The 13661-nt window shown below is 42.1% G+C and overlaps 1 protein-coding gene across 9 annotated transcripts in view; it reads left to right on the top strand.

The window, feature by feature from the left end:
• ARHGEF12 (Rho guanine nucleotide exchange factor 12) overlaps positions 1 to 13661 on the top strand; it is a 213876-nt gene that overhangs the window by 27472 nt on the left and 172743 nt on the right. For all 9 annotated transcript variants that reach the window (XM_056541899.1, XM_056541904.1, XM_056541903.1 and 6 more), the window contains exons 2-3: positions 5720 to 5743; positions 7178 to 7284. In XM_056541899.1, coding sequence (XP_056397874.1) covers positions 5720 to 5743; positions 7178 to 7284 — 131 coding nt within the window. The remainder of the gene's footprint in view (positions 1 to 5719; positions 5744 to 7177; positions 7285 to 13661) is intronic.

The following is a 13661-nucleotide window of genomic DNA, read 5'->3' as shown; positions in this document are numbered from 1 at the left end:
TATGATTATTCAGGTATCTTATGAGTGAAACGGGTTCTTTAAAGGGGTATTCCAGGAAAAAACTAAATTTTTCTATTTTTTTTAAATCAACTGGCTCCAGAAAGTGAAACAGATTTGTAAATTTACTTCTATTTAAAAAATACTTAATCCTTCCAATAATTATCAGCTGCTGAAGTTGAATTGTTTTTTTCTGTCTGACAACAGTGCTCTCTGCTGACATCTCTGTCTCAGGAACTGTCCGGCCGGAGCATAAGAGGTTTGCTGTGGGAATTTGCTGCTACTCTGGACAGCTCCCGAGACAGGTGTAATCAGAGAGCAGTTAAACAGAAAAGAACTGAACTTCAGAAGCTGATAAGTACTGGAAGGATTAAGATTTTTTTAATAAAAGTATTTTAGAAATCTGTTTAACTTTCTTGAGCCAGTTGAGATATATATATAAAATATATATAAATGCCCCTTTAAGTTACCTAAGGCCCTACCTGTTGACATGCTATCAGCTTTTCCACAGTCCCAGTGGTTATGTAATGGAGGGAGACCAGTCCTGTACACATCTCAGGCAGTAGTGTCCTTGTATAGAGGTAGGAAATGCAGACGTCATCCTCTTTCACAGGCTACGGAGAAGCTGCCCTTTCTTTATCTGGCACTGGGCCCAGATGATGCTGGTGGAGAACAGGATGAGGCCAGCATAGTATACTGGAGTCCTGACTTGGTCTTATTCATTTTTAGTAGGAAACCAGTGTAAAGGACAGGATTTGTAAAAGTTTGTAGAGAATGTGGCTTTTCACTTGAAGGCATCTACAGCTCTTGTATACAGCAGCTTTACTGCCTTGTCTGTATTTCTGGTTATGTATGATCAGCTGGTGTATGCATGCCTCACTGCCACAGACTGCAGGTGGGAGCTTTTGTACTAGCTTTAGGCATCTCTCTGCTGCCAAAGAGCTTCTGCTGATCGCTTTTTTTTTTGGGTGAATACTAGGGTTGGTCATACTACACATGGGACCATCCAAACAGATGACTGCCTTTAGATATGGGGTTAAAGGGGTTATCCAGGAAAAAAACTGGCTCCAGAAAGTTAAACAGATTTGTAAATTACTTCTATTAAAAAAATCTTGATCCTATCAGTACTTATGAGCTTCTGAAGTTAAGGTTGTCCTTTTCTGTCTAAGTGCTCTCTGATGACACGTGTCTCGGGAACCGCCCAGTTTAGAAGCAAATCCCCATAGCAAACCTCTTCTAAACTGGGCGGTTCCCGAGACACGTGTCATCAGAGAGCAATTGTAAAAGAACAACCTTAACTTCAGAAGCTCATAAGTACTGAAAGGATTAAGATTTTTTTAATAGAAGTAATTTACACATCTGTTTAACTTTCCGGAGCCAGTTGAGATATATAATATAAAATATTTTTCCTGGATAACCCCTTTAAGGCCAAGCTCACAAATTCAGAATCCACTGACAGTCTGCGATTTTATCTACCGTGAATAACTTTAAAACTTCACTTTTATTGTTGCTTTAAAGCAGTGATTCCCAACCAGGGGGCCTCCAGCTATTGCAAAACTACAACTCCCAGCATGCCCAGACAGCCAAAGGCTGTCTGGGCATGCTGGGAGTTGTAGTTTTGCAACAGCTTGAGGCACCCTGGTTGGGAAACACTGCTGTAAAGTCATGAACGGCTTACTAGACTCGTGGTGCCATTCCTTCTGAGGTGTCTGGGGTCTACAGGCCCTTAAAATCATAAAATTTAGCAGTTTGTGCAAATGATACCACCCAATTTCGATGCAGCAAAAAATCTTTACAGAATAATGAACCAGCTACAAATGTTAAAATCCACCTCATGTCCCTTATAACCTTTGATTCTGCACAGAGTAGCTTACAGACTGGCACCATAGACTTACAGTGGTACGGATCCTCTGGTACATCTGCAGTGCAGACTTGCAGACAAGTGAATTTTTCTGATACTGTTATTTTACCTAAATGTATTTATTTAAGGGTATTTATTTATTTTTGGAAAAATCTGATTAAAGGAGTAGTCCGGTGTGCACTTTTTTTTATTTTGTCCGGTCCGGGCTGCAAAAAGAAAAAAGAAAACAAACTTTCTCTTGCCTGCTTGCGCGCCCCCGAAGCTCCCGTACAGGTGTTTGGTCGCCGGGCTGTTTGCTTCTTACTGCCTGTTAGCCCGGCACGTCACACGGAGCTTCAGCCTACGACCAGCCGAGGCGGTACATCGCTGTACCGGAGCTCCGGGGGCGCGCAGGCAGGCAAGAGAAAGTTTGTTTTCTTTTTTTTTTTTTTGCAGCCCGGACCGGATAAAATAAGAAAAGTGCGTGCCGGACTACTCCTTTAAGGCTAGGTTTCCACTGTTTTTTTTTTTTTTGTGGAAAGAAAAACGCAGCGGCCAGATGTTAGCTACAAGTCAATAAGGAACTGCAAAATGTTTTTTTTTTTTTTTTATCCTTTTGGTGTTTTTCAGGTATTTTTGGCTCCTTGGCAGCTTTTCAAAAATGACCTCTTGTTGAGACTTTGCCGTTTTTTTTTTCTTCTTTTAAATCTTGGCATTTTCATCCCATAGAAGTCTATGTGAGTGAAAAAACGCCCAAAAAATGCCAAGTTTTAACTGGAGATACCTTTTTGTATTAAAATTTCGTAGGGTACCATTAAAAAAAAAGATACAGTAGTGATGGGAAAATTGTATTGAAATTTATATATTTTATAATGAAATTTTTATTAATTTTTAACAAGGGATCAATTTATGTGGGCGGGCAGGGAACTAAAAATGTAGCCGACAATAATAAAAATGTAATAATATATATTTTTAAATTTTGTGAAAGGAGATGTCCGGTGCAGACTTTCTATTCCATCCTGCTCGGGCTGCAAAAAAAAGACAAAACAAACTTTCACTTACCTTCCTACGTTCCCCCGGAGCTCCACAACAGCTGATCAGTTGGCCAGGCTGTCTACTTACTACTTCCCTTAGCCTGGTACGTCACACGGCGCTTCAGCCTATCACGGGCTGCACCGATGTCCCTCCTTGGCCGGTGATAGGCTGAAGCACCGTGTGACTTACAGGGCTAAGGAAGTAGGAAGTAAACGGCCCAGCCGACCAATCAGCTGTCGCGGAGCTCCGGGGGAACGTAGCATGGTAAGTGAAAGTTTGTCTTTTTTTTTTTTTTTTTTGCAACCCGGGCAGGATGGAATAGAAAAAGTCTGCATCGGACATCTCCTTTAAACTTTTTGTTAGTGATGTATTTTAATGTGTGTAATAAAGTGTGTGTGTGTGTGTGTGTGTGCGCGTGCGCATGTGTGTCATTTTAACTTTTCTTTCACTTTTTTCCTTATTTATTTTATATTTTTTTACATTTTTTTAAGTAGTACTACTACTCCCAGTCTGAAACAGACTGTTCCATGATGGTAGTAGTACCTGTACTAATAGACAGATCACCCCGGGTGTCACTTCTGACACCTGTTGCGATACTCCTAAATAATGTACAAAAGCCAGCGGCACAGCCACTCTTCTCCACTATCTTGCACTATGTTCAGCGCTGTGAAGTTATTTATATCACAGATTCCTATTTCCTGTAGAGAGCTGTGATTGGCCAGATAGTTCCAGCCAATCACAACTCTCTGCGGGAAATATGAATAGGTATATATACGGCAGTGCAGGGGACCAGAGAAGAACTGCCGGCCGCATCTATACATTATACAGGACGATCGCAACAGGTGTCAGGAGTGACATCCGCTGTGATCTGTCCTTAGCTGCAGGTGCTACTGCTCCCAACATGGAGCACACTCTGCTCCATGCTGGGAGCTATAGTTCCTGCATTAATAGACAGATCGCAATGGGTGTCAGAAATTACACCCGCTGCGATCGGTTTATTAGTACAGGTACTACAACTCACAGCATGGAACAGAGTGTGCTCCATGTTGGGAGCAGTAGTACCTGCAGTAAGGGACAGATCGCAGCAAGTGTCACTCCTGACACCTGTTGCGATCCTCCTGATTTGAGTTTCGGGACTCAGCTGGACTCAGGGATGCAGAGTCGGGAGAGCAGCTGATGCTAAGCAGTAGATATGTCGTATAAATTTACCGCCCAGCAAGAGCTTATAGTGAGCCTGCAATGTGTATACAGTATACACATTGCTGGCTCACTTAACCCCTTGCAGAGCAGTGCGCTATGTGCCAGCCCAGCAAGGAAAGAGTTTACTTACACTGCTGGACAGTGTAGGTTAACCCTTTGTGCAATATACAGAATATACAGCTATCTATAGATAGCTGTACATAGTGTATACAGAAGATGAGGTCCACTTACCTCCCTCGCTCCCTTTCACAGCTGAGTCTGGCTCCGCCCCTAGTGATCATGTTAGGGGGTGTAGCTACAGATGGGAGGCAGAGTATGTGAAGGCATGTTTTTTATAAAGTGAACCGACCCTTCTGTCAGTGTCTTCTCAGACAGGGAGACTCCAGCTGTTGCTAAACTACAACTCCCTTAAAAAAAAAAAAATCGCGTTCATCGCCGTAATCTACCGAACTGGCTGCAATCCTCTGCATACACGGATCTGAAACGAGAAGAGAAAAGAAACACAAAAAATTGTCCAGGACATTTTTGGCACTCCAAAATGCAATGTCTTCCCAAACAGAGAGCCTCCAGCTGTTGCTAAACTACAGCTCCCAGCATGCCCAGACAGCCTTTGGCTTTCTGGGCATGCCGGGAGTTGTAGTTTAACAGCTGCAATCTCCTTGTCTGGGAAGACACTGGCAGGAGGGCCTGTTCACATCCAAAACCCACAATGTGAACAGAGCCTCACACTTACCACTCTGCCTCCCGTCTGTAGCTCCGCCCCTTAATGACATAATCACTAGGGGGCGGAGTTACATGGACCAGACAGGGAGCGAGGGACGTAAGGGGATCTCCTCTTCTGTATACACTATATACAGCGGTCTATAGATACCGTACCGTAGATGTATACCGCCCAAAGGGGCTATAGGAACAGGGAGTCCTGTCAGTCTGGTGACAGGATTCCCGTCTCCTGTATAGTATACACAGGTAAACTATACACCCCTGTATACTATACGGCCTGAGGGGGAGGTGAGCAGTGATGCTGTACATCACTCCTCATCTCCTTACACTCTCTGGACCGGGCGCTCAGCATCCGACCCACAGAGTGGTACCTGAAGCCAATGAAAAACTGCCACAGGGACAAAATTGGCTGTTTCCACACACCAGAAAAAAAAAAACAGGAAAAACTGCCAAAACGCAGGAAAAAGCTGTGGCAGTTTTTCCTGGCGTTTTTGCTGGTGGGGAAAAAACCTTAGTGGAATCCGAGCCTTATAAAGCAGATGCTGTGATTTGGCTGCCGTCAAGCACAGTCTTGTCTGGTTACTGCACATACTCTGCTCCACAACCACAGACTTTCATTCAGCATTTCCCTAGAAATCATTCTGTCCCTTTATAATCCACTGCATTTACTTACAGCGAAATTGACTCTAAGTGCAGTTAAATGGGTGTAATCTGCCATATTAGCATTTAGAGAGCTTGTTACTACTTTAGTAAGTTTTGGGCAATAAAACGCTTGTATTTAATATTTATTTTGTAGAGAGCCCCTGGTTCTTCTCTGTTAACCATGAGTCAGGACCATGGTGAATAAAGCTGATTGAAGCTCTTATAATAAGGTTTTGTCAATATCAAATTCTCAATATCTTATCTGGCTTCTTTTTTTTTTTTCAGGTTTCAGGGAAGAAAACCAACCAGGTGAGTTAATTTTTATTTGTTTCTTTAGTCTTGCCTTTTATGTGTTCCTGTTTTTCAGATAGACTGCTTCACTTTCTTTACATTCTTTTCTTGGTTAGACATTTCTAGTTTCTTGGTCCTTCCTTCTTGATTTTACCACCTGTCTTGTCTCAAAAACATATCCTCCATATTGGTAAACATCTGTATTGTCACACATGATATTGATATTGCATTGGTAAGGGCCCATGTACACGACGGAAAATATCCAAGCGGAATTCCGTTTGCAGCAGACTCCTATTGTTCTATATAGGGTTCTGCTGCTCTGTTCACACGGCAGAATTTACCCTGCTCAAATTCCTGATTCCAAACTCTGCAGAAGAATGAACTTGTTCATTCTTTCAACCCAATATTGCATGGACTCCATTGCCTTATTGGGGACAGCAAATGTCCACCCAGTCATAGCAGCGACTTATTCCGTCAACTCCTGCAGCACATGGAATCTCCACCCACAAATTTTCTTAAAGGGGTACTCCACTGACCAGCGTTAGGAACATTTAGTTCCGAACGCTGTGTGCGCGCGCGTGCTGCAGGAGTTGGTGACGCCCCCTTGTGATGTCACGCCATGCCTCCTCAATGCAAGTCTATGGAAGGGGGCGTGGTGGCCACCACGCCCCCTCCCATAGACTTGCATTGAGGGGCATGGCGTGACATCACAAGGGGGCATGGCCAACCCCTGCAGCGCGCACACAGAGTTCGGAACTAAATGTTCCTAACGCTGGCCAGTGGAGTACCCCTTTAAAGCAGGCATTTGGTTGTGTGCATGGGCTTTCTTCAAGTAAGGAAATTGAGCCACATAATGCAGTCAGCATGAGGAATGGAGTCGGTATGGAAGACATAGATGCCTCTGTAGTGGGTGTTTCATATTTCTAATAGAAACATAGGTACTGATGAAAAGTTTGCTTCTGAATAAGCAGCCTGTTGGTGGTCTTCAGTCTACCACTACATCTTCCAGCCTGTAGCGGTCAGGATATGCTGGCTGTATTGCAGCAGCTGGACATCCACATGTTGGTGACCCCCCCCCCCCAATGAAGTGGAGTTCTTTTTTGCTTAATAAAAGTTTGAAGCATGGCATCTTTCATGATTGACTTTTCCAAAAACGCGTTAGAAATTTGATATTCTAACATTCTAGCTGACAATATAAACTCACTGTTCATGGACAAGTCTTGAATGGAACTTTGTAGAGCTCAGAAGAAAATTATATTTCATACAGCATATGGATTTTTTTTTTTTGGGAGAAAGCGCAATGCATCCAAGGCCAATGGACATAAAATCACTTCTCACAGTATATTTTGGGTGTGTGTGAATGCTGTTGAAAGTAAAACTCTCTGCCTGTTTTTAGAGTCAGATAGAATCAATATTCTTGCATATGTTAACAAATAGTGGGTATTCTTCCAGGCATGGGAGCATTCTGAGCGGTGACATATCGACTGACAGGAAGCAGAAGGTTGAGCGGAGCGTCAGCTCATCCCATGACTTCTCATCTCATGATTTTGATCCTACAGGTAGGACATGTCTCTGCATTCATTTTCTTACATTGATCGAGTTAATTTGGTCTTTGTCCTCCAGGAGGTGGTTTGTTGAAGGGCATCAGCTGGTGTTTACAGAGATCATCACTTGGTCAGTTTTACTATACAAGGGTTGTTAAGAAGATGCATAACCCTCAGGCTACTCTCACACTATGGGGGAGATTTATCAAAACCTGTCCAGAGGAGAAGTTGCTGAGTTGCCCATGGCAACAAATTATTTTTTTTTTCACTTTGAACGCCATTAACGTCAGTTATTGTAACAGAGCCTAACGGGAGTCATAAAGACAAAAAAAAACAGAAGGATGCGCTCCGTAGTGTATTATCATCAGATGAAGGGTATAACCGCACAATGTGAACTGTGCTGCTTACCAGATGTGGTTGTACTCAATCCAAGTACAACAATGGATAGACGTGATGAAAGGTGGTAAGACCAGGGGGTCTCTGCAGCCGCTCCAAGCTTCAATAATCATCAATAGATAAAATTCTCCTCCAAATGAAAGCAAGGTAAAATCAAGCGCTGAAACCAATATAAAATTCAGGGTGTTTAATTACCCACAATGCAACACATTTCGCGGGAGTTCCGCTTCTGAAGAAGCGGAACTCCTGCGAAACGCGTTGCATTGTGGGTAATTAAACACCCTGAATTTTATCTTGGTCTCAGCGCTTTATTTTACCTTGCTTTCATTTGGAGGAGAATTTTATCTAACGGGAGTCATAACAGGCAAAGAGGATCCAATTTACTTGAATTGGATTCCTCTAACGTCCGTTGTGACTCCCGTTATTCCGTTGGGAGAAAAAGACATCGCAAACACAAATTTTTCTCCCGCTATATTCTTATGGCCGTCACACTATCGGGCACAAACTGTAGTGTGAAATCAGCCTCAGTTGTAGCCACCTGTTACACCTGTATCTGGTGATTCATCTAAAATCTGCATATCTGTTGATAAAGTGTTAAATCTCAATACATCAATTTTTTTCCCCATAATGTGTCTTTGGTTTTAAATAACAAAACCCGCTATTTTTATTACGTTGACAATTTTGTGTCAACAAAACACCTGTAATACATAAAACAGTGCGGGATTACGTAGAGATTTTCGGTGTACAATTTGCATCGAAGATAAATATCATAAGTCTACAGCGAAATCTTAATATTTCAAAGGCAAGTCATTCAGCAGGTTCCAGGCAATTACATTGGCGGCATTTTATCATCCCTGCATGGCAGTTTTCTGGCAGACAAAAGTTGCAAATTTTTGTGCAAGCTGTGCATTGTACAAAAAAATTTGCAACTTCTCCCTTCTAGGCCACCCATGCCTAGTTTCTGAAAAGCCTCCACCAGCCTAGCAGATATATCATAACTCATGCAAGAAATTGGTAGAAGTCATTCCAGGAAACTCCTCCACCTTTATATTTTTTGCAAAAAACGACACTTGGGATGTAGTTAAGACCACCATGTAAGATGTCATAGGCTATGTTCCCACAGTTGAATGTCCACAGAAAATTTACATGCAGACATTCCACAGACGGCGAAGCGCTGGCAGAACATGCCGTCACTAGGACCGCTCGGAAATGCACCATCTCATAGATACAGTACTTGGGTATAAATAGGTAATGGGAGAGATCTCTACTGCCCCTGATATATTTGTACATTTGGTCACCCCTAAGCCTTCTTTTTTTTCTGAACAAAATAACCCTAATTCTGATAATCTTTAAGGGTACTGTGGTTCTCCCCTGTAGTACTCTGTCTTCACATCGTTGAACCCTCTCCAGCTCCACTATATATTCTTTGTACACTGGTGCCCAGTACTGTACACAGTATTCCATGTGTGGTCTGACTAGTGATTTGTACAGTGGTAGAATTATTTCCTTGGCATATGCATATATGTCCCTTTTGATGCACCTCATGATTTTATTTGCCTTGGCAGCAGCTGCGTGATGGTCACTACATTTACTGTCGGCTAAAACTCCTAAGTTCTTTTCCGTGTCAGTCGTGTTTTCCCATTTAATAAATATTCCCAGTGTGGATTTTTTATCTCCTCATGCCAATATGCGTTCATTTATCTGTGTTGAACTTCATCTGCCACTTCCCAGCTTCAACCTATCCAGATCCATTTGTAATGGTGCTCTGACCTCTATAGTGTTAAGTGCGTTACACAGCTTAGTATCATCTGCAAAAAAGTATACTTTACTATATAAATCCATTACAAGGTTTTTAAAAGAATAGGGTCCAAAACTGACCCCTGTGGTATGTTCCATTAATAAAAAGCCTCTGTTTCCTATCACTGAGCCAGTTACCAACCCACTTACACACATTTTCCACAGGCCCAAGTATTCTCATTTTATGTATTAACCTTTAGGGTGGCACAGTATAAATTTCTGTGGTACAGTATCTGTTAATAGTAGCCCTTAAGTTCAAGGTTGTATTCACACGTAAAGTATTTTGCTCAAATTTGATGCACAGGATGTGAAGCTGCAGATTTGATGCGGTGTTCATTTAGTTATTGTACGTTGAAATCTGCAGCTTCAAATCCTACTCATCAAATAGGCCCAGAATACTTTACATGTGAATACACCCTAAAGGGGTATTCCAGCTTAAAATAAAAAATTACATTATGGTGTGGCTGCTGAAAAAAGAAAAAGAGATATTTACCTTCCCTGGTTCCCCTTGGATTCCAACTTGGATTAGGACTTGCCTTCTTAACCAGTCACTGGCTGCAGTGTTTTCCCAACTAACCATTGACTGGCTAAACTCCGACCTCTTGACTCGGAAGCAGGGGGAAGAGACCAGCAAGGGGAAGCGAATTATAATTTTTTTTTCTTCTTACAGCAACCCCAGCACAATATAATTTTTTTGTTTAATTTATACTGTAATTCACTTTAATCCACTTGACCCCAGCACCTGAGCATAGGTCGGTGCTTGACAAAACATCAAAATATTGTCTATTGTCTTCAACTAAAACATGTTGAAAAAATTAGGAAATATCATGAACAGTGAAGAATTATTTTTAAATCTGTCAAATTACAGGAATTTACATTTCTGTATTTTTTTTTTTTGTATCCGTAATTCTTCCTGTAACTTTTGATGTTACTAGAACTTGTGCAGCTAGACATTTATTTTATTGTAACTGTAAAGTATCACCCTTCATCTACACCTACAGTTTTCCAGTTTCCCTGTGTCCTCTGCATGTTGTCCCACTCCTTTGACAGGACCTCCTTTTCATATAAGGGGATTATGAATGTTTACAAAATACCTGTGGCCTCTCCTGACTTATGAAAGTGCAATTCTAGAATATCTTTTCTCATCACCATGACTGCACCATGGATGGAGGGCCCCGTCCCCAGGGACAGGAAACCTGATGATTTAAAGGGCACACTATCCTTTACCAGTGGTTTCCTGTCCCAGGAGGGAAGCCTGGAGCAGGATTGATTGGTCTTGAATATTATAGTGAGCAGCTAGCTGGGATCCTTCTTAGCCTGGGCAATCTGCGGTTGCACTCTACTAGAAGGATACAAAAGCGAAAATCCGGTTGTATGCACCGTGCAGCAAAATCCTATTGAAATCAATGGGACTCTGCTGCAGCTGAATGCCTGTATGTAAGATTCATGCAGAATTCTGCACAGACATTCTACCGTGTGCACATAGCCTAAGTTAACTTTGCTCAGTACCTATTTAGCTATTTGCCAGGGAAAGGATATCCCAAAGAAGACTACAAAAAAAACCACACACAATAAGTAATGCTAAATATGTAAGGGGAGGCTTGCAGTAGAGTTTGCTAACCTGTCCTATGTGCATAGAGAAAATTATGCAAGGAAACCTCAGGCACTGACCAACTTGTGAAGGTGAAGTGGTTACGTTTACTATAAAAGTTGAAGAATTTGAGCAACACAGACACATTGTGTTTGAAGGTCAAGAATGCATAAAAAGGGGTTATTATTTCCTATGCATGATACAATTTTTGTTGCTTATTAAAAAAATAAAATAATCTAAACAAGAAAATGTGTGGCCCAAAAGTTGTAAAGAGGAAATATCTGTTGGAGAGGAGGAGACTTTGTCCTGGAATAAGTCCTAGAGGTCAACGGTGACGCCCCGTCTCCTCCCCGTCCCCATACAGTTCTGCCTCCCCGCCTCTCCCATAGATATGTATGGAGGAGGCGTGCCGGCCGCAACGTCATGCTGCGGCTGGCACGACCCCTGCACGGGAGAGCCGCGGCCCGTACAGGAGATCACAGGGGGTCCCAGCGTTCAGACCCCCCGCGATCAAAGACTTATCCCCTATCTTGAGGAAAGAGGATAAGTGTTTGTAACGCTGCAGATGTACTTTAATTAAACGTAGCGTCCTCATATGTAGACATTTCCTTAGTAGTCTGTTTAGACCATCTAAAGGAATGTCTTGACTGCAAGGTTCTTAGGGAAGTGTTGCTTGCCTATATGGCTTCCAGCTTGCTCATCCATGGATGCCCTCAGGTTTTCAGCCGAAAAATATATATGTGTATATTATGTTTCTTGGTCTTGGAAATTTACTGAGACAGGAGAGGAAGAGCGCTTCTTTTTCCAGGTTTTCTGTCCCTGAGAGTGGGACCCTCTCTCTATGGTGCCATCATGGTTTGAGGAAACACAATTACTGGTAGGGGTAATTACCGATTTTCTTATATCTCTTTGTTGTGCCTTCCCACCATTATTCTTACAAGCAGTGTGTAACTAAATAGCCAACTGGGTGTTTCCAGTCATCTGTGTGCCTCTACATGTTTTGATACTATCCAATCATAGCTGACCGTGTCAGACAGTGTACAGACACACCCAAACTGGTAACACCCAACAGAGCTATAAGGTAAGATATTCCAGAATGGAATGGAATGGAAGGGTTGATGTCAGAGGAGACCCCTGGTCCTCTTTAGATGGGCACTGATTGATCCAAAAACTTTTTAATCCCTTAAGGGCCAAGCCCATTTTAACCTTAAAGGACAACTGTAGTGGTACACATTTTATATATGCCCGGGCCTCAAAAATAAACAAAATAAACTCATACATTCTTTCCTATGAGCCCCCGTTGGTCCGGCACAGGCCTCACAGTCCGGCAGTGCTGACCTCATTCCACTTCCTGGGGACGCCGCAGAGTCGTCGGCGTATCACCGGCCTCAGCAATGTCCTGCCCCGGCCTGTGATAGGCTGAGCCCACTGTCATGTAAGGAGCTCTGGCCGGCTTCTTACATGACCGTGGGCTCAGCCTATCACAGGCCGGGGCGGGACATCGCTGCGGCCGGTGATACGCCGATGGCTCTGTGGCGTCCCCGTCCCCAGGAAGTGGAATGAGGTCAGCACTGCCGGACCGTGAGGCCTGTGCTGGACCAACAGGGGCTCGTAGGAAGGTATGTAAGAGTTTATTTTGTTTATTTTTGAGGCCCGGGCACAGGCATATATAAAAGTGTTCCACTACAGTTGTCCTTTAAGGACCAGGCCAATTTCATTGTTTTAGTTTTTTCCTTCTCGTCTTCAAAAATCCATAACTCGCTTATATTTCCATCTACAGACCCATATAAGGGCTTTCTTTTTGCGTGACCAAGCACGTGACCGTGCTTTGTAATGAAACCTCTCATTTTACCAAAAAATGTATGGTGAACCCAAAGAATACTTTTTTTAGGGAGAAAATTGAAATGAAAACCACAATTTTGCACACTTTGGAGGGTTTCATTTTCACACTGTACACTTTACGGTAAAAATTACATGTGTTCTTTATTATGTGGGTCAAAGCGATTAAAATGATACCCATGGCTAGATACTTTTCTATTTTTGTACCGCTTAAAAAAATCTCAAACTTTTTGTACAAAATCAGTAATATAAAATTGCCCGATTTTTTTAATTTTCTGTATATTTCGCCCTACTTTTTCATTTTTCCATATATGGGGTGGTATGAGGGCTCCTTTTTCGCTGTCATCTGTACTTTTTATTGATACCACATTTGCATATATAAAACTTTTAGATGACTTTTAATAAAAAAAAATTTTTAAATGTGTCAAAAAAGCAGCATTTTTAGAATTTTTAATTTTTTACGTTTACGCCGTTCACCATAGGGGATCGTGAACATTATATTTTGATAGTTCTGACATTTGCACACACGGCAATACCAAATATATGGTGGTAAATGAGACAATTTTCGTTTTTATTGGGGTAAGGGATTTGTTTTTGTTTTTTTTAAACTTTTTCAACTTTTTTTTACACTTATGTCCCCATGCTAATACTGTTTGTAATATGGTTGTTTAAAATGTTTTGAATATTTAATAAACTGGCTCTTGAGAATACCACCATTAGGGGTCCTCATACCTACTGGGACACTAACCAGTCCTGCAGCAGCATCAAC

Source organism: Hyla sarda, chromosome 10 (assembly GCF_029499605.1).
Source record: "Hyla sarda isolate aHylSar1 chromosome 10, aHylSar1.hap1, whole genome shotgun sequence".
Classification (NCBI taxonomy): domain Eukaryota; kingdom Metazoa; phylum Chordata; class Amphibia; order Anura; family Hylidae; genus Hyla; species Hyla sarda.
This window is presented reverse-complemented; position numbering and strand designations above follow the sequence as displayed.